This window comes from Amphiprion ocellaris, chromosome 12 (genome assembly GCF_022539595.1).
Source record: "Amphiprion ocellaris isolate individual 3 ecotype Okinawa chromosome 12, ASM2253959v1, whole genome shotgun sequence".
Classification (NCBI taxonomy): domain Eukaryota; kingdom Metazoa; phylum Chordata; class Actinopteri; family Pomacentridae; genus Amphiprion; species Amphiprion ocellaris.
The window spans coordinates 21,192,703-21,213,747 of NC_072777.1; the positions used below are offsets into that span (position 1 = coordinate 21,192,703).

Consider the following 21,045-nt stretch of genomic DNA (forward strand, 5'->3'; position numbering starts at 1 on the left):
GAAAAGCGCTTTATAAATAAAATTTATTCTTATTATAAGAGAGGAAATCATTGTCATAGCTCCTTACTGTGAGCTTTTGACCTCAAATGACACAAATTACAACAACAAAAAAAGTGCCATAGCTTGGAGAGAAAGGCCTGTGTGCGTGAACTCCATTTGGCAATATATTTGAAAACGTGTGACAAGCACTGTGTTTTTATGGGACTGTGCATTTCTGAATAGGAGATGCTGGGATTCTGCGTCATCTCATTGGTCCATGTCACTGCAGTGTGCCTCCCCCTAGGCCGCTGCATCAGGAAAGACTCTCCATCGCGGAATTCCTGTCTCGGCTGGGCTCTGCCCCTCACCCGTTCTGGACCATAATACTAAGCTCCTGCACAGCTTTATTTTGTGTGCAGCAGGGAGATGGAGGAGAAAGGCGAACGTTCTGTTGCTGCGGTTTGGTCCTCAAGGGGAGGAGCCAGTTGTTGATTCTACGCTGCAAAAATAAGGCGCTGTACCGAGGTAAGATGCCGTTTACGTAATAGAAATTATCGTGTCCTTTTTCCGCTGCCTGGACGTACAGATGCGATTTCACACGGCCTTTTTTTTTTTATTCCCACCACTATTTTTAGTCGTGTCCATTAGGGATACAACGAGGTGGCGATAATATGCGAACATGTAGCCTATTAAACATGCCACTCCCTGTAATAGCATACTGATCCCATGAAACCCTCCCCTCCACCCCCCAGAATGACTAAAATAATGTATGAAAACGTGTACATAACTTGTGAATATGAACGGAGGTTGCACAAGACCTTCAGTTTAATAGGATACATATTATTATAACCTGTCTAATTTCCAGTTGCACTACCAATAGAGGCTACAGCCTGTAGGCCTGGGTTATACTGTAAGGTGTTGAGTTTCAACATATGGATAAGTGCGTTGTAGTTTACTAAAAAGACATACAATATTTTCAAGAAATTTTTAAACAGTAGGCTGCAGGCTTTCACACCCAGTCTCTTACACTGAGATTATTCAGTGTCATTAGGAAGACTATAGGCTTTCAGAGGGCGTTCTCATTCCACGCCGGGCACCACATGGTACAGAAATGGTATATTTTGGTCAGGGATGCCGCAGAGCAGGAATGTGTGTGGGCAGACTGAGGTCACTGTCATGCCTCTCAAAGCCGCATTGCTGTTTCCAGTATCTGTCTATCCCATCCACTGTCTATACACTGCTTAATCCTCATTAGACTTGTGGTGGGGCTGGAGTCTATCCCAGCTGACTTAGGGTGAAGGCAGGGGACACCCTGGACAGGAAGAGGTCACCAGTCTATCATAGGGTTACACACAAACAAGCACACTCACTTTCATGCCTACGGACATTTAGAATCGCCAATTAAGCTCAGCATGTAAAATAAAAATCAAAAAACGTTGATTGGATATTTTCAAGTTCAAAAGTATGGTATGCATTTTTTTTAGTAACCACATAAGTCATGGGAAAATGACAATTTGTCACATGTAGTTTTCTACAATATGGTTCTGCAATATGGTTTATGTAGAGGACAAAATCCAGCAAACGTTTACTCTGGTATTTCAGAGGAGGCAAACTGCTTCTGGGCAGAATCCAGATTGTAAAATAATCTCAACTGTCACTGACATTTTGTCACTGAGAGTGCCATAGGGGGATGTGCCATGGATGTCAAACTCATTGGAGGCCAGGGGCCACATAAAGTCCTATTTGATCTCAATTGGGCCGCACCAGTAAAATCACAGCACAATAACCTGTAAATAACCACAACTCCAACTTTGTCCCTTTGTTTTAGTTCAAAAAAGTACATTCTGAAAATGTTCACATTTAGTGAACTATCTTTTTTTTTTCATAAAACGTTATGAACACCCTGAAATTTCTTAAGAAAAACAAGTTAAATTTCAATATTATTATGCCTCAATTTATCATTCACACATTACAACTGCCAGATCACAGTTTATCTACTAAGGAACAAAACATTTAGTTACAGGTATCTAGTATTTTACTTTATGATTACAATAACTTGTCATGGTCTGGAAATTATTTAAATTTACAGTTTTACAAATATACAATTTGCAGTTAAGGTCTAATTTTTACACTTTGCAAAGTTGTCCCGCGGGCCTAAATCGACCATCTGGTGGGCTGGTTTTGGCCCACGGGCCACATGTTTGACACCCCTGCTCTAACCTATATGTAATTAATGGGAATTTCAGTCGAGAATAACTTGAATTGAAACATGCATTACATCACTTGCGTTACATTTTGCCAGAGACAAAGAATAGACATGAATATCTGTAGCTCCCATTTGAACTTTACTATAAAGACGTTACATTAGCAAGTTATCTATAACTTTTTGTTACAGTAATAATTCAGGACTACCTTCAAGTGTTTTGTAGTTCTAAAAAGAACTAAATGCACTTCCATGAAGTTGTGGGATTTACTTAAAACTATTTAAAAAGCAGATGCTGGTGTTCATTCTATAGTATGTGTCAACATTTTGTAAGATCTCTCTAAAACTACAGGAAACTGTCAGAATAAACTGACATATTTTATGTGTAAACTGTGGAATGCCCCTTTAAAACTGCTGCTTGCAAACTTTTTGCCTACATTTTCTGAGAAAACACTGAGTAAGCCCTGCATTTGTCATACTGAAATAGGTGTGAATCAGCATGATATTATTTTAACCCCTGTTGGACTCAACTCAACATGATTTATTTCTTCTTTCTGCAGTGGTGTGGCTCCTTAACTCTCAGAAGGATTAGCCTTGGTGTTTCCCAAACATTTACAATGGTGCTTGAAAGTTGGCAAACCATTTAGAAATTTCTGTATTTCCTCATAAAAATGACCTAAAACATCATCCGAAGTCCTACAAGTAAATCATTAGAACCAAATTAAACTAATGAGACAACAATACTATACTTACAATTATTTAATTAGTAGTAGTAATTATTTACTGCGGAAAAGAATCCAATATTAGATAACTGTGAGTGGTCAGTGTTTCAACCTCTAGAGTTAGAATTTAATATGGAGGCAAAATTATTGTCAGGAATTTTCAGTGGGTGATTTGTATTATTTGAAGAATGGGGATTTATCAGATGTAAGTTTAAACTCCATTACTGCTAAAGTTAATGTATTGGGATGACCAAATCAGAGTGTTGACCTTAATATAATAGAAATTTTGTGAAAGAGACTGAAGCAAGCAGTTCTCAGACATAAAACCCAACAACAGTTTAGAGTTGAAGGTGTTCTGTATGGAGGGGTGGGCTAAAATTCCTCAAACCTGATATGCAGAGCAACAGTTACTAGACACATTTAGCTCCAGTTATCCAACAAGAGGTCCTACATGAGGTCCAATGCCTCCTGCCAGGTAGCATCACCACCTGGATGGGAAGCTGCACCAAACAAAAAAACAAAAACTCAATTGAAGACTTCAATTTGAAATTGCCCTTACCACATTTACCATCATTTTTTTTAAATTGGTGTTGAAGTAAATTTCTTGTAGCAGGAAGTAGTGTAAGGCTTGTTTATTATTGCATTCATTCTTTGAAAATAAAAAGCTTAAAATGTGTTGACAATGAGCTCTCATCATTCCATTTCTATTCCTCTGGCTTTAGGACAAAGTTCAGGACCAGTTTGAATGTCTATCATTTGTCAGGAAATTCAGATTTCCTTCCTGACAAATTTGTATTAGTGCAACTAGAATCTTCCACCTTGTTCACTGTGTGAATTGTTTTGTCTGGCAACTTATTTAAACTTTGGCCAATACATTTTAGGAAGTTTCCAAGAACATCTTTCGTAAGAAATCCATTAACAGTTGACAAAAGCAATGGTTTGCAATGTGCCTTGTGATCTAGATCATTGTTTAATGATGTGTTGGTCATACTGTATAACACCAGCATTCACAGTACTTTTTCCAGCAAAACTGCAGTGGAAAAAAAAATCTTGCATCTTAAATAAAACACTATCCATTAGGTAATGGTACCTACTTCTTAGGGACAATTGTGTAATTACATACTGTAGATAGATGATTTTAAGCATATCAACTTTACCTCATATCTCATCTATCTAATTTGACACAGTGCCATAGAGACAGTTATTTTAATTAGTCTTGGATCATGTGAATCACCTCATTCTCTTTGCTCTGATATGAAAGCTCACTACAGCCTAATGGAGGCAGAATGAGTTGTCTGTGCCACTGATCACCTCCTCGTCTCTGCCTCCCCCTCAGTCCCCCAAACCTTTTGTCAAACCAGTCCTAACTCCTTCATCCATGTGCTCTTTGTGTTTCATATCTGTGACCTTTTGCTCATGTCTGTGGCAATATAGTGAGCAGGTCAGGGTGCACAGATCCAAACCCCTTCCCTGTGTTTTTATAATGAACTGAATGAAGAGAACTTTCTGGAGACTTTAACTAGAGATGCAGGAGTAAATTGTCAATGTTTATTTTTTCAAAATTACTGCTTTTGTGACACTATTGAAGGTCAGACTTTAAAACTAGTTCTTGTTATTGTGTGTGCTTCGGTCTCAAGGAAATTTGCCAACTAAGCAGTGTTGGAGGTGGAGGGTGTGACAGAGTGCACAATTTAATGCTTATTATATGTAGGGCTGTCCAAATACATTTTTTTGTATGGCAAATATTCAAATCTTTAAAGAGAGGAGGGGAGGAGGATTGTAACAATTTTATCTGTAAAGAAGCTCATGAAGTCGTTACTGCTCAGAGCTAAAGAAATACAAGGTTCAGCAGAGCTCTGACTCTTTGTAGGCCTTCCTACAGCGCTGAAGAGAAACCTGGGGTTGTTCTTGTTCTCCTCCGTTAATAATGAATAATGTACTGTCCTGGCACTACAAAGAGCTTTTTTTTAAAAATATAAATTAATAGAATATTTTTCCAAGCTATGTAAACTTCCTCTGAACTAGTGGAATGCCACTTCCTTTCCAGCTTCGCAATGCCTGCTTTGAAGTCCACAGCTGGGAATTATACCAAGGAGCAAGTCTTTTCTGAGACATAGCTTTCTTTTTCAAAGGTGCAACACTGTCGAGTGTCGTACGCAGTGAGGCTGCAGCATTATTAACAAGATAATCCACTTCTGTGGGGGTAAAATTATATCTGCTTTCCATTTTATCTGTAAATGGTGCTGAGGTAAATAGTGATGGTATCACTTCCTTAAATTTAGTTACAACATTGTCAGATAGACATTACTGTAATGATATTTTTTCCCAACTGCTGTACAATCCATTGTTGTTTATCTCATTGTCTTTTCTCCATTATTGGTTTTTGAAATTGTAGGATCTGCTATGTAGTTCTGGGTGTGGTTGAGGATGTTACAGGCTGCAGGGCCTGGGGATGCATTGATGTATTTTCCAGGAAAGTGCACATTTTCATCATCAGGAATGTTACTCTGTAGATGGTGGATAAAATTATGGCCAGTGGAAAACAGACATTAGCTGAGTTTGTAAGCGAGTATAGTCTTAGTTTTTGACGCTTACTAAACTGAATACTGAAATGCCTGAGATGAACCAATATCTGAATAGTTGAAAATTTGGGTTGCAGCCCCAATACATGCATTGTATTCAGGTGCAGTATTTTTGCTGTAATAAAATGTTGATGCATTGTCAATGATGATGAAGACTCGATATGTAAATTCTAACATAACAAAAAACAGTTTATATTAATAAACCTGGTTCCCCAGAAGTGTTCAGAAGTGAACCAAAATTCAAAAAGAAACATGATTTCAAATTATGAATTGAAGTCAGCTACAGATAATGCTCTAACTATGTGATGAGAGTCAGTATTAATATTCTGACTGTCTCCTTAATTGTAAATGGATGATATCAGAAAAAGGACGTGACTTTTGATTTTTATTTCAATTCAATTTTTTTATATATATATATATATATATATATATATATATATATATATATATATATATATATATATATATATATATATATATATATATATATATATATATATATATATATATATATATATATATATATAGTGCTCATTCACTCTTGTCTCACAGCTAGAATATCTCCGGTTTGCATTCCAGCCTGGGCCTGGGATCGTTCTGTGTGGCGTTTGCATGTTCTTCCTGTGCAGCTTGGGTTCTCACCAGGTTCTCCAGCTTCCTCTCACAGTCCAAAACATGCTGGGGTTAATTGGTGATTCTAAATTGTCTGTAGGTGTAAATGTGAGTGTGTTTGTTTGTCTCTATGTGTAGCACTGTGATAGGCTGGTTACCTGTCCAGGGTGAAACCTGTCTTCGCCTTAAGTCAGTTGGCATAGACTGCAGCAACCCTACAGAGGACTAAGCAGTATATAGATAATGGATGGCTGTACAGTGTTAATTCAGAACATGCCATCTCATAGCATTTCACATTGTAAGGTGAACACCTTACAAATTTTAAACAGAGGAACCCCGCAAATCCAAAATTTCCAAGCACTTGGTGACAGTAGAAAGGAACAAATGAACTCCCTTTAACGGGAAGGACAGACAGACAGACAGACAGACAGACAGACAGACAGACAGACAGACAGACAGACAGACAGACAGACAGAGTCATGGAGAGGTGCCCAGTGCATCTGGGGAGTCCAGCAGTCTAAAACTACAGCATCAGGTGATCCTGAGCAGCTCTGGCTATAAGTTTTATCAAAGAAACATTTTAAGCCTAATGGTAAAAGTACAGAGGATGTCTGCCACCAGAATCCTAACTGGGATCTGGTTCCACAACGGAGGATCTGATAACTGATTACTACTTCTGCAACTCTGGGAATGGCATAAACCTGAAGTCTGACAGTGAAGGGTTCTTTTAGGATGATATGGTACAATAAGGTCTTTAATGTTGTATAGAGCTTGGTCATTAAGAGTTTTATATGTGAGGAAAAGGATTTAAATTCTATCCTGGATTACAAGGAGCAACAATCAAGAGCAGCTACAATGAGAGAAATATGATCTCTGTTACTGATTCCTGTCAGAAATGTGGCTGCAGCATTTTGTATCAGCTGGATGTTTTTAAGAGAATTATGATGACATCCTGATAATAAGGAATCACAGTAGTCCAGTCTAGAGTTTACATATGCATTTACAGACTTTTTGATTTTGATAATATTGTGCAAGTAAAAGGAAGCCGTCCTACGGACTTGCTTTATATGTGAGTTAAATGACATATCCTAGTCAAACATAACCCCTCAGCAACAATGTATCATTGCTATGGCCTCCCTTATGTATTCAGTCAGGAATGCTAATGATTAATCATTAAGTGATTAGTTACCATCTAGTCTAGTCTAAATGATTGTAGCAGACAAGCGACCCTGTGTCAGATGACATTTGCTGTTGCAGACTTGTCAATCATGTGGCAAGCATGATATCATAATATAGCAAAGCTGTGCATACTTCTATACACAGTCAAAATGGTAGTTAAATTGCAAGTCACTGCAATCCATCTATTGGAATGTGTTACCTCAGAGGAATGTCTTCAAATGTGTTAACCCTTTAAAAACTGTTATTTGTTATGTTAATTTTTAATTACGCATTGCTTGAAATGATTGGAACCATAATATTCCATTCCACTGAAAATGTATTACTAATGCATCAAAGATGAGCACAATGGTTTTGGTTCTCTGACTTAATTATAATATACTTTTGTTTCCAAGGTAAAGGACTGCTAACAGTGGAGAGGAGGCCTCCAATGATGGGGAGTTAAACAGTTCTGGACTAACTCACACCTAGTGAACTGCTGTGTAGCTGAAGGAAAAGAAGACTGAAGAGACAAAGTAAACCTCATAGTGATGTTTTCCTCAGGCAGGGATTATCTAGTCCCCATCATCTCCCTGTCCAAATCTATCTCTTCTCCTCATTCGTACGGCCCATTAGGTGTCGAAGACTCTGAGCTTTGAGAGCTCATTGTGCTGATTTGATCACAAAAAACAACACACACACTCACACACACATCCATCCACACGCACACACACAGACACACACACACTAAAACACACAGACACGCATGCACACTCACACTTTTGCGTCTTGCTCATGGTCGTTGGCTTGTCTTTCCCAGCTGCTGCTCCTGCTCTACTTATAGACCATGAAGAGGCCAAAGCAGCAGACAGGGCCCCTGAGTTTCCTAAGCTTTTTCAGCCGAAAGCCCAAATCAGAGCCAAGGTCCGAGAAGCCTGTGGAAGCGTGGCCCAAAGAGGAAGTAGCCATCACCCTGACGCCAAGCGAACATCCAGAGCAGGTTTGACCTTGGCTTCCTCTACCTGTTAGTCTTGTCTTGGAGTGAGCAAAAACAAGGAAGTAAGGCTACATTGTGTAGTTTCATTTTCTTGTTTTGGTTTCATATGAGTTTTGTTGAAGTGTTCAGATTTTTATAATTAATTTTGGTATTTATGTGTCCCAATTTCAACTAACTTCAACATTCAAATTTGCAGTACGTAGGGTCATGAAGAGAATTTACAAGATGTAGATCATTAACTTGAAATGTATCACTTTCTGCTTGCTTTCTCCCCTTCACATATTACTATTGCCCAGATCCACTAGTGTTATTTTAACTAACTGATAATTTCTAGATTTTTTGTTGACAAGAAATCCAATAAAGTACATCATATTTGAGCCACACACTCACTAATGCTACAAGCAGTGAGAACCCTTCTTTCTCACAAATCTGCTTTCTGTGAGCATCACCTTTACTACAAAGTTATTTTAGTCATATTATATCATTAATCATATGTTTTAATTTTGGTTGGTAAGCATGGTGTGTAATTGTTCTCAGGACCTCAACGTCAGAGCAGAAGAGGGTGGAGACATAAGAGTTTCTGGAGCAGAAAAAGGAGAAGGAGGAGGTTCGCCAGCAGCAGATGAGGTTGACTCGAAGGGTGCTGTCACAGGCGAGTGCATGGGCAGAGTGAGCAGCCGCTCCACTGGTGTCCTGTCCCTCTCTTCCTCCAGCCAAGAGCAGCTCCTGGATGAACATCTGGAGGAGTGCCCTCTGTGCCTGCTCAGTCAACCGCGATGCCACTTCCCACGACTCACCTCCTGTTCCCACAGGGCGTGCTCTGACTGCCTACGTCAGTACCTGCGCATCGAAATATCTGAGAGCCGGGTGGGCATTGCTTGTCCGCAGTGCTCCGAAACACTGGCACCGCTTGATGTTCGTGCCATTCTGAATGACCAGTCGCTGCTAGAGAGGTTTGAAGAGTACCAGTTGAGGCGTTTTCTGGCTTCTGATCCAGACACACGCTGGTGTCCTGCGCCTGACTGCAGGTGAGAATTGAGCCTCATGCCACCATTTAGATTTAGGTGCAGACCAGCTTTCCCACAACACATTTGACATGCTGTAATTAAAACAATCCTTTTAAAATCAAATGGCATTCATCACTGGTGGTTTTAGATTCGTGTTCATTTAAAACGTCTGCTAAATTAAGGGTACCATGTGGACTTTCCTTGTAAGTAAACAAAATTGTATATACATTTATTTATTTATTTCACCAAAATGCATTGTGTCCTTTAGAGTGCCAGTGTAGTTTGTCTAAAGTGTGTGTGTTCGATGATCAGGTAGTTAAGGGTTTGTATATGACAATACCTTTCTGAAATCGACAACATTCATCTGTGTGGCCACTGTAAGCAATGATAAACACTTCACACAAAATAAATCCGGCCCTTTGCCCTCACAAACATGTTAAATGCACTTCCTGACTCACAGAACATTGACAAAGCTAACAATAGGGCAACAACAACCTGACAAAAAACTTTTTTTAGATAAAGCCATATTAGACAAAAAGTATTATTTAATAGAGATGGATTAATAAGATTTGTAATCTATATGAATGTATACATTGCAATGTTTTCTAAAAGACTTGATAAACTTTTACCACCCTACAGTCTATTTCATGGGCAAGAAATGAAAGTGCAGCACTGCCTATAAATTAAAATTTGACTGATGCGAATAATGTCATCCAATGTCTATGACATTGTTACTGTTTTTAAAATCTTCTTGGCTTCATCTTGGCTTTACAATATATAACCAGGTGTTTCAGATCTAAATAATCCAGTCATTGTTATTTTCTGTGGTAAAGATATTGAATGATACCTGGAAGCGTTTAATGCACAAGGATTTGCTTTTTTGATCAATGTCTCTTGACTAGAGAATCCCATGAGTGTAATTATCCTCTCTGTGTGTTGTCCTCAGTCTGTTTGACTCGTCTACCCTTCAGACAAACCTGGAAACCACATATGGCTGAAAATGCCAGTGTAAAAAATCTGATAGGGCCTTTTGAGTAGTTCTTTGCAGGAGAGCTGGATCCTAGATACCTGGTGAATCACTCGCATTTTCTTGCACTTGTACTTGATCATTAATCACATGATCTTTTAATAGAAAAGTTTTTGTCAAAACAATAGTTGCACTCAAAGCACTTTACGCACATTACATACTTTACGCTTTCCTGTTCACACAAATCTGGCCACCTATGGCAACAGAGCTGCCATGTAGGTGCTTGCCTGCTATCGTAAGCAACTTTAGGTTCAGTGTCTTGCCATACGGACACTTCAGCATGCCAGGGATTAAACCACCAACTTTGTGATAAGTGGACAACTTGTTCTTCCTCCTGTCCCACTGATAGTTGAACAGATAGCCCAGAGACAGTCCCACAGATAGCTGTGCCTTTCTCTGAAATGTGACTCACTGAGCCACACAATCAACACATGTACTGCTTGTGAGCAATATCGACAATAAACTTTTGATGAACAGCAAACCAATACAATCACATTAGGCAACAGATGTAACAGCTTTACATAGAAATTCCAGTCAGCCAGCCAAATCTGTGGTATTTAAATTAAACTTTCTGTGCACTTCAGCACTTTTGAAATCCATATGTCAAGGCTACAAGGAGAAGTGAATAAGAAACTTGGAATTAAACCTCTATCAATTCAACTAATAATTTTGTCTATTCTATCTTTTTTTTTTTAATCTGTAGCTTCTCTTTGTGTCTTTGTAGCTATGCAGTGATAGCTTACGGCTGTGCAGAGTGTCCCAAGCTGATCTGTGGCCGTAAAGGATGTGACACTGAGTTCTGCTATCACTGTCGGCAGCTGTGGCACCCCAACCAGACGTGTGACCAAGCCCGGCGTCTGCGAGCCCGCCACAACTCAGGTGGCAATGATGCCTCCATGCTTTACATCTTCAATGAAGAACCTGGAGGAGGTAAGATTATTAGCTACTATTACCTCAAAAGTTTAAACACTTGAATCACAAAAGCTGATACGATACAGGATTGTAGGAAAGTAGGAGGTAGGGGAAATACATGAACAGGGGATCTGACACACAAAGAATCTATGGAAGCCCATGAGAGACACAAGACTGTAAACACAAAACTCCAAATGACAAATACAATTATTCACGGGATATTAAGATATGCAGAGCTACAGAACTAACCAGGATCAGGTACTACCGAGCTAGAAAAGTTTACATGGGACAGGACAGGAATTTACTCAAAGCACGCAAAGCATGAAACATGGAAGCTGAATCACACGCAGGAAACAAATCACTACAGGTAACAAATCATCACGTGAGGGGACACAGGAATACACACAAGATACTGAATCGCAAGTTAAACAGAAGCAAGAAATAACCTACGCAATGACGATCTGAATGCTGGGCACCAAAACTAAACTACCACTTACCTGACAGACATGGAAGGGAGAGCAGGCAGGGAATGCTGGCACAGGAGTGACAGGAGGAATCCGGGAGTGTGCATCTTCGCATGGCAGTGGGCACGGAGGGATGGCAAACAGAAATACAGACAGGTGTGGATGGAAAGCAGTGTGAGGCAGGAATCTAGTAGGGAGATCTTCTGCAAAACGTGCCCTTGGAGGACTAAAACGTGCCCTTGGAGGACTACGTCATTCCATCTGCTCTCTGCTGCCAGTGTCCAGAACTCCATAGCATATTAAGCAACAATTCTCATTCCACGACGACTAATGAGTAGGTGATTCCTAGCATCCTTCCCCTTCAGTGGATGTTCAAACACCTTCCTCATCTCCATGGTGAACATCTCATATGTCCTGCAGACCTCAGGCCCACTCTGCCAAACTGCTGCTCCCCACTCCTTAGCAGTGCCTTTTAATAAGCTAAGCAGGTAAGCAATGGAGCAGGATCAGAGGAGTAGGAGCTGCATCTCAAACACTGAAGAGACCTAAGGCATTAAAGCCTGACACAAACCTAAATATCCATCATAGCGTTCAGATACCGGGACAAAAGGTTCTCTAATTATTTGGGCAGCACATGAACCAGAACTAGACAAGGATGGACTGGAAGAAGAACGTTGGATGAGCTGAATGGGGGCCGAACTGGGAGGGTTGGAGAGCTGGGTGACCTGATTGGCTAAACCGGAAACCTCACTGGTTAATTGCGACACTTGATTCAACAATGCATGATTATTCTCCACTATGTTACGCAACAGTTCCCCATGCTTACCCAATAAAGCTCCCTCATGGGCTAGAGCATGGTGATAAGCAGGGCATGATCAGCACCGGTCTCACGGTCTGCTGGGTTCATGTTGGCCGGACTGTACTTTAGGGGAAGTTCAGAGACACCAAGCACAGACAGAGACATGGCAGACTTGGAGTCAGAGTTTGAACAGTTTAATCCCAAAAGAACTATATACTCTATCAAGGATTGTGGGCAAATGAGGCAAGGGAGACACTTGCTAGACGGTAGGGTGAACCAACCCCTTCTTTTATGGCAGGTGGTGATCAGTGAACAGGTGAGCTACTCCCTTTCGCAGGTGTCCGCACTTAGCTGATTATCCAATCGGAGCTGCATGGAGAAACGTACGCACACGCATCTCAGTCATTCCTGCAGGGGAAAGGAAAAGGTGGGAGAACTGCCAACTAAACAATGGCTGAGATGGAGGGCCTGACAGCTACAGCTAGCAGCTGGTTAGCTTACTGAGCTTACTCACTAATTAACACATACTAGAACAACACAGATGTTCGAGTTTGCAATGAATAATTACTGCAGCGTATGTGTGTTTTTCTTTTGTTTTTGTTTTTTTACCTTTTTACAATTTTGCAGAAGCAGAAGAAATCAAAGCATGCCCTCGCTGTGGTGCTTATATCATGAAGACCAATGATGGCAGCTGTAACCGTATGAACTGCACTGTATGTGCCTGTCAGTTTTGCTGGCTGTGTATGCAGGAGATCACGGACGTGCACTACCTCAGGTATCCTTTTCACCCTCAGCGCACAAGCACCTTAACATCCACAACCAAATGTCCACATCTTACTCTGAAGCTGTTACAAACCTTAACAGGTATTAACAAAATGTAATAATCATTACATCTTTTTAAGTATTTATCTGAGAAAATGTTTAACAGTGGCTGAGGCAGTTACTTAGGCCCTCAAGTACAGGAGTCCAGTTAGAGAAGTACATTTAAGTGGAAAAAAATCCTTGCCTGAGTGAATACCATAACAAGATTCTAATCACAAAATAAAAGCTCAAGTGGAGGAGATTTGTCCAGCTCCCAGCTGTCCTCTTCTCAAAGCCTACCTCACTACCTGTCCACTCACTCTCTTACTGGGCAACCAAAAGAATACTTCATGAAAATACTTTGATTCATGACATCGCCCGTCTGTATGTAACAGTAATAATGTGCTTTATTTAATACTAACAGCAATAAGCAGTTAAACTTCGATCTGAGCAGTTTAGTAGTGCTGAGAGTCTTCTTTCTTGAGATTGTGTCCTCGGGAGGTGGGTGCCAGTATGACTCTTGTATTCCACTATGAATTGAGAAAATGGCTGGGGGTTTTTTCATTATTTTATACCAAGCAAGAAATCAGAAAAATAATTGACTCTATAACTGATGATGAAAATAATTATTACGCTCAAATGAACAGTCTTGATTATGAGGGCCAATACAGTGAAATTACAAGACTAAGAGCAGCAGAATGTCATTCTAGGCCCACAGCAGCATGGAGTGAAATAACACTTGATACCTTAAAGTCGAACTCTCTAAAATACTTACATTTCTCCTAAAGGCCTTATACCTCATAACTACCTTCACTACCAATACCTGCATTTATGCCACTATTGTATCTGTAAAGCAAGACTTAGTCAGAGATAAAAACTGAGCCACTCAGCAAGGGACATACATATATCATTGTTAGAGGTTCCATTGGTTTAATACAGTTTGTCTGGGCCTCCACTGATTTTCCCAGTACTTGAAAGGGAGCAAGAAAGGAAGACAGAACCAAAATGATGAATGTTTTCAAATAAGGTAAAGATGTAGTGACGAGAATGAAATGGCTCAGTGCTGTTGTCATATTGTTGTCAGTGCTCTTTTTTTTTTAAGATGTTTTAAAAAATATATATATAATTCAGAAGTGTTTTATGTTTGTGCTATATTTTCTTGAGGCTGTGAGACTGGATGGGGATGTGGCTGTGTTCAGAATTAGCCAATCACATTCAAACTCATGTTAAAAAGGAGTAAGTACACACCTGCCATAATTTAAAGTGCCTCTGATTAACCCCAAATAAAGTTCAGCCATTCTCAGTAGGGTTTTCCTTACATTTTCTTAGTCAAACCTTAGAGCAAAAGCCATGGTCTGCAGAGAGCTTCCAAAGTATCAGAGGGTTCTCATTGTTAAACGGTGTCAGTCAGGAGAAGGATACAAAAGAATTTCCAAGGCATCAGATATACCATGGAAACAGTGGAGACAGTCATCATCAAGTGGAGAAAAGATGAGATAACTGGTCAGGGAGGCTGCCAAGAGGCCTACAGCAGCATTAAAGGAGTTACAGGAATTCTGGCAAATACTGGCTGTGTAGTACATGTGACAACAATCTCCTGTATTCGTCACATGTCTTAGTTATGGGGCAGGGTGGCAAGACGGAAGCCTTTTCTTATGAAGAAAACATCCAAGTCTGGCAAAATTTTACAAAAATACATTTGAAGTCTCCCAAAAGCATGTGGGAAAATGTGTTGTGGTCTGATGAAACCAAGGCTGAATTTATTGGTCATAATTCCAGAAGGTATGTTTGGTGCAAACATAACGACGCACATCACCAAAAGAACACCATACCCATAGTGAAGCATGGTGGTGGCAGCATCAAGCTTTGGGGCTGTTCTTCTTCAGCTGGAACTAGGGCCTTAGTCTAGGTGGAGGGAATTATGAACAGTTCCAAATACCAGTCAATGTTGGCATAAACCTTCAGGCTTCTGCTAGAAAGCCCAAGATGAAGGGGAACTTCATCTTTCAACATGACAACGACCAAAGCATACATCCAAATCAAGACAAGAATGGCTTCTTCCGAAGAAGATTAAAGTTATGGAATGGCCCAGGCAGAGCCCAGACCTGGGATTGAAAATCTGGGATGCGATCTGAAGAGGGCTGTGCACAGGCGATGCCCTCGCAATCTGACAGATATGGAGCATTTTTGCAAAAAGTCGGCAAATATTGCCAAGACAAGATGGGACATGCTGATAGACTCCTACCTAAAAAGACTAAGTGCTGTAATGAAATCAAAAGGCGCTTCAACAAAGTATTAATTTAAGGGTGTGTATATTTAAGCTACCACATTATTTTCATTTTTTAAATTTTTACTCCCCTTTAAAAACTGCCCTTTACCAGGTAGCAAAACCAGGCTCAGGGATGACGATTACCTGCACTGACTGGTTGGGGTGAGGATATGGAGGAGAGAGATCAGGATAGCAGATGAAGAGCAGACAAATAATGCAAAAAAGCACTAAACATTTTGAAGGTGAGGGATGTCAGTAACTGTAAAACAGATGTGTAGCTCCAGATATACAGATAAGAGCAGAGAGGACGAAACACAAAGTGCGAGCTGGCTCCAAAGTAGAGGAGTCTGATCGCTGAAGGGATTGCCTCACACTCTACATGATGGTGGAGCTTTTTTGATCACAGCAAAACAACACATCTATTACCCCCTTTCAACCAAAAAGAACCAGGTGCTAGTTCTGTGCTAGTTTGGTGCTAGTGCTCAGTTGGTTCAAATCTCGTGCCTCTGAAGAAACAATTTGCTTTTCCATTGGCAAGGAGTGATGTTGGAGCCACGTCGTTGCGTCACCGTAAAACGTCATTATGTCAATGCATGTGAAGCCGTTCAGCAACATTGGCGCACCGTAAACATGCAAGTGCCGTTTCTGACTTTGCAAGCCTACATTGCGATCCAAAAACAAACTGCTGGTAGATACCTGTCTTCATTGTAGTCACAAGCAACGGCGACTACGTTTGAGAAGACAGGTATGAGTGTATACATACTTTTGTGTATATTTTAAAGTGGATAAGACAACAAACAGAAACACACAAGCACAAAATAGAGGTGATTGTGATGGGAATTTCATTAGTGTTAGGGATTTGGTCATAGACCAGTGTACTTAACAAATTACTTTTTTTTTCGCCCTTATAATGGCACTGGATTAAAAGTCAAGGGATAACCAAAATTAGTAGCATTCTTCCTCTTGAGGTTATAAACGTCTGTGCAAAGTTTAATCGAAACCCATCTGCTAATGTTAAAGATTTTATTCTGTATTGAAGTCGTCAACTGTTCGACTGACAGACTGATAGTGGCATCTATAAAGCCATGCTAGTGAGGCTATGACATTGTTTTATGGTGGAACATTTTTTTTCAGAACAATTTGGATTCCTATAGTTTAAACTCCTAACAATCTCCCTTCTGTGCTTCAGTCCTTCAGGATGTACGTTTTGGGGAAAGAAGCCATGGTCTCAAACCCGCAAGGTACTATGGCAAGTGGGCATGTTGCTTGGAGCACCTGTAGTCATCTCTCTTATAGCGGGCATCGCCATCCCAGTCATCATTGTGGGCATACCAATATACATGGGCCGCAAGGTCAGTAACAACTGCCTGTCAGTTATGCCTGTTTGATATCATGTAACTAATCAGAATTACATCATTTTAAATTTGTGCATTACAATAAGAAAACAATTTTTTTTTTTTATTGCTTCTACAATGGCATGTACTGTTCAAAGTAAACAAATCTGATTTAACTGGGATTAGTTGTTGAATGGTATGCAGATGTTTGCGTACTTTAGTATATATGGTTCTAGTTTATTCCTTTAGATATTATCTTAAAATATTCTGTCAATTTACATCATCCTCATCATCAACAAATCATTATGCACTGGATGATTGAATGCATGTAAGGTTAGATGGACGATCTATGTGGATCTTTCACATTATTAGAAACTAGTGGTGCATCTTAGGGAAACAAAACTACATAAAATGTCATTAGGTGTGGCTAGTTTTGTTCTAAAGCACTGTGATAGTTTCACAGGCAGTTGCTCTTTCCCCTTATGCATCTAGGAACTAATGTATTGCTCGACATACATATCACTGCAATACCACTGACATGTGCAATACTGTTAGCTAGTACTTTTGTATAGTTTGGTTTATTTTTTATTTTTGTACTACATTTCCTAAATCTTTTGCTGCTGTACCATTGCAAAGTTCCCCACTACGGGATTAATAAAGTCTTATCTTATCTTATCTTATCTTATCTTATCTTATCTTATCTTATCTTATCTTATCTTATCTTATCTTATCTTATCTTATCTTATCTTATCTTATCTTATCTTATCTTATCTTATCATCTTGTCTTATCATCTTATCTTGAATAAATGGTTTTAGAGGTAGAGAATGACAACAAGAAACAAATTAAATTTCCACTAATTTTACCTTCCAGGTCCATGGTCGTTGTAAGAAAACCAATATCTCAGGAAGTAAACACTACTTGACTGTGGCAAGTGGGGTGATGATGTCAGTGTTTGTTTCGCCGGTCATAGCAGCTGTGACTGTGGGTAAGGAACAAACAATAACATGATACATTCTGCCCAGCAAAGCAAGAAAAACTGCTTGTTTTGCTGATTTAGTATTGTACATACTTTCGTGGACAAAAGAGGTTTACCAAATATTGCTATATGAGGGCAGGGGTGTACAGGTATATTTAAAATTTCTGAGATCACGTCAAAAAAAGATTTATGGCACAGGTTGGCACTATGCTTTGTGTTCTAACCTCAGTCACACATTGCATAAACACACAGCATAGCGAGGATACTGACCACAGATATTAACAATTACAATGGATTGACAAGCTTGAAATAAAGTGCATCTCTTTCTGAATAATTAAAAAAGAAATAAAATATATAATTTCCTGGAGAATAAGCATTAGTTCCTACTTGTATTTAGAGCACCAAATTGCATAAATGCAGCGGTTAAGATGCTGAGAAAAGCATTGTGAACCAGCAACTCAAGTCCGATGTTTAAATGCTGCAAATCCTTTTAAATAATGTATTATTGAAGATTTTTGCCCAAATTCTAAAAAAATAATGGCAAATACTGTATGAATGAGGTCCTCATACTTTTCTGTTTTGTTTCAGGTGTAGGTGTGCCTCTAATGCTGACTTACGTCTATGGGGTTGTCCCCATGTCATTGTGTAGGAACGGCTGGTGTCGACCACAGACTGAGCCCCCTGAAACACAGAAAATACAACTGGAAGACTTAGCTAGCTGTGAGTACAAAATTGAATTACTCTGATAATTTACATTAGCAGTTGACTGTGACTTGTCCTTTGAATTTCGGAGTGATCTAATAAAATTTGAACTTCTCTTATAGATCTCCTATTCTCTCACGTAGTCAGCGATCACTGGATGGGCCAGAACAACTCAACACTCAGCGATACCAGTGTCCGGGAAGTCAGAGTCAGTGTACAGGATGTCGGTGTCCTCCCAAGTACAAGCACCACACCCCTGGAGCGAGATCAATATGTAGAACTGAATGAAGCCACAAAACGCCATGGATATACTCCGCAGGACAGCCAGTCTGACTGTGATGTGGTTAGTGTGCCTGACAGTAAGCTTCAGGACACACAAGCGCTTACTTTGAGGTAAATGGTGCCTCTAGATTTCTCTTTTTCTTTTAAAAATCTTATGTAGGACAGGATTACATTTTATTGTATTTCATACAAACTAAATTTTTTGCTCTCCTACGTAATAATTGTATTTAATCGTATGCTGTTACAATTACAGAATGATTGAAAGTTTGTAACTCACTGATAAAATCTGCATCATCTAATAATATTTCATCTATACAATTTTATGCTGCTGGTTTTAGGTACTAAAAGTAAAGCGAGGGTATGTTTAAAAAAAAAAAAACATCATAAATTTTCTTTATTGATCCATTTAAGATACCCTCAGAAGTTTTCTTGTGAACACCTAAAGTACACATCCAGTGTTATGCACCAAAATGCATTGTGGCTATATTTGAGATGTAACAGATGCAATGAATGCACTTGTTTTCTCATAAAACACTTGCCAAATCAATGTTTCTTAAAAGTTTCTTGGAAGTGAATCCCGTATTGTTTATATCTATCTTTACTAGTGCGCAGTCTTCTTCTGTAGCCTTTGCTGGTGCTGCATTTCTTGGTGCATTACATAGTGTGAAACAATTGCTAGGATTGTGTTTTGTGACACCAATCATGCAAACAAAACAGACAGCAAGGGTAACCATTCCTTAATATTGGAGTTAAGAAGCTTCACAGGGTACAATGAAATTCATGCAAAGTGCAGTAAAGAAGAAAATGAATATAAATGTTTGGTGTATCAGTATTTGTCTTTCAAACAGTTCAAGTTGTGTTCCCTACACTTACGTTTTTCCAAGGCACTTCACAGGCTGATTGTTCTAAACATCTTTGAGAACTTTTTGGATTTGGTCTCATTTGCTTCTGTCTCTTGTAAATGTAATCCCAGGCTGACTAAATGGTGGTTAGATCAGGGTTCTTTGGGAGTCATATCATCTGTTGTGGGACTCCTTGATACTCTTGTCAGGAAAAATAATTCTTTATGATTCAAGCTGTATATTTCAGGTCAGGGTTTCCTGCTGTATAATGAATTTTGGATTGATGCGCTCCGTCCTTGATTAATACAATCAGGTGTCATGGATGTAAATGTTTTGCACAGCACTGTGTATTAATACAAATATGTCTATTGCAAACACAGGGAAGGAACCAATAACCACAGGGAAGGAACCAATATTGAGGTTCGTGTGGAAATTGAGACCCATCCCCGAGGCGCCCGCCAGTCCAGCCTAAGTAGCATTCTGTCTAGCAGAAGCTTGTCAGTGGAGTCAATGGGACACTTGCAGTCCCAATCCCAAGACTACATGTGTGCCTCTGAACTAGAAGACAGACAAGAGTGGGGAGGAAGAGGAGGAGAGGAGCAGGAGGGAAGAGAGAAACTCGGAGGGGAAGCAGGAGACAAAGGGACAGTTTTCCCAGTCTTTCAAACAGATGGTGTGTGAGATTGTTTCATACAGGTTTGGTATTTGAGTGAAGATTTAGTGAGATATTATGGAAATACACATATCCATGAGCTGACATGACATTGGACTGACCTGAGAATTGTTGGTTAACGTCACCTCCTATTTCAAGACAGTTCCTCCCACCAGATGCCTTGTAGCTCCACCGCCTGAGGAAGATGTGGGTTTAAAGGACGCAAATGTAAAAGTATGAGTGTGTGTATGAAACAAACAGCATGAGAATGACAAAAACTGGACAGCTATAAAGCAGATGTTAGAGCATGTTTCCTGACTAGTTTTTTTTCTGTTGTCCTTCCTGAAAGAAACTACCTTTCTTTCCCTCAATTATAAAATTCCTGAAGTCCTTTGTTCATCTGGCTGTTTTTTCTGTGACCACACATCCCTCTTCCCTCAGCCTTTACAAAAAGAGACAACCACTGGCATCATATCTTTAATGAGGGAAGAATCTAACAAATATCTTGGCTCTGAGTAAGTATAAAACACTTTCTAAGCCATACTGCAAGAGAATAGGATTTTTTTTTTTTTTTTTAATCTGAACAAATATGTCCACTATTCACACACTGGAATTGGGCAGCTATAAACAAATGGTGCATGCTGTGCTGTTTGATTATTATTTTTGAAAGAAATCCAGTGGAAAATCTCAATTGAGTTTATGCCTCTGTTTCTCTCTATCAGATAAG

At 39.6% G+C, this 21,045-nt stretch overlaps 1 protein-coding gene across 2 annotated transcripts; it reads left to right on the plus strand.

The window, feature by feature from the left end:
- The first annotated feature begins 274 nt into the window (after positions 1-274).
- Positions 275-20,715, plus strand: si:ch211-278j3.3 (E3 ubiquitin-protein ligase RNF19B). 2 transcript variants are annotated; one of them, XM_023278552.3, is made up of 11 exons: positions 275-504; positions 7,670-7,789; positions 8,074-8,253; positions 8,788-9,278; positions 11,009-11,214; positions 13,087-13,234; positions 16,719-16,881; positions 17,735-17,849; positions 18,429-18,560; positions 18,665-18,935; positions 20,047-20,715. In XM_023278552.3, exons 3-11 carry the CDS (start codon positions 8,101-8,103, stop codon positions 20,345-20,347), a joined length of 1,980 nt encoding a protein of 659 aa, XP_023134320.2. In that variant the 5' UTR covers positions 275-504; positions 7,670-7,789; positions 8,074-8,100; the 3' UTR covers positions 20,348-20,715. The 2 variants fall into 2 exon arrangements, with proteins under 2 accessions (XP_023134320.2, XP_054871899.1); XM_055015924.1 differs by lacking the exon at positions 7,670-7,789.
- The last annotated feature ends 330 nt before the right edge of the window (positions 20,716-21,045 follow it).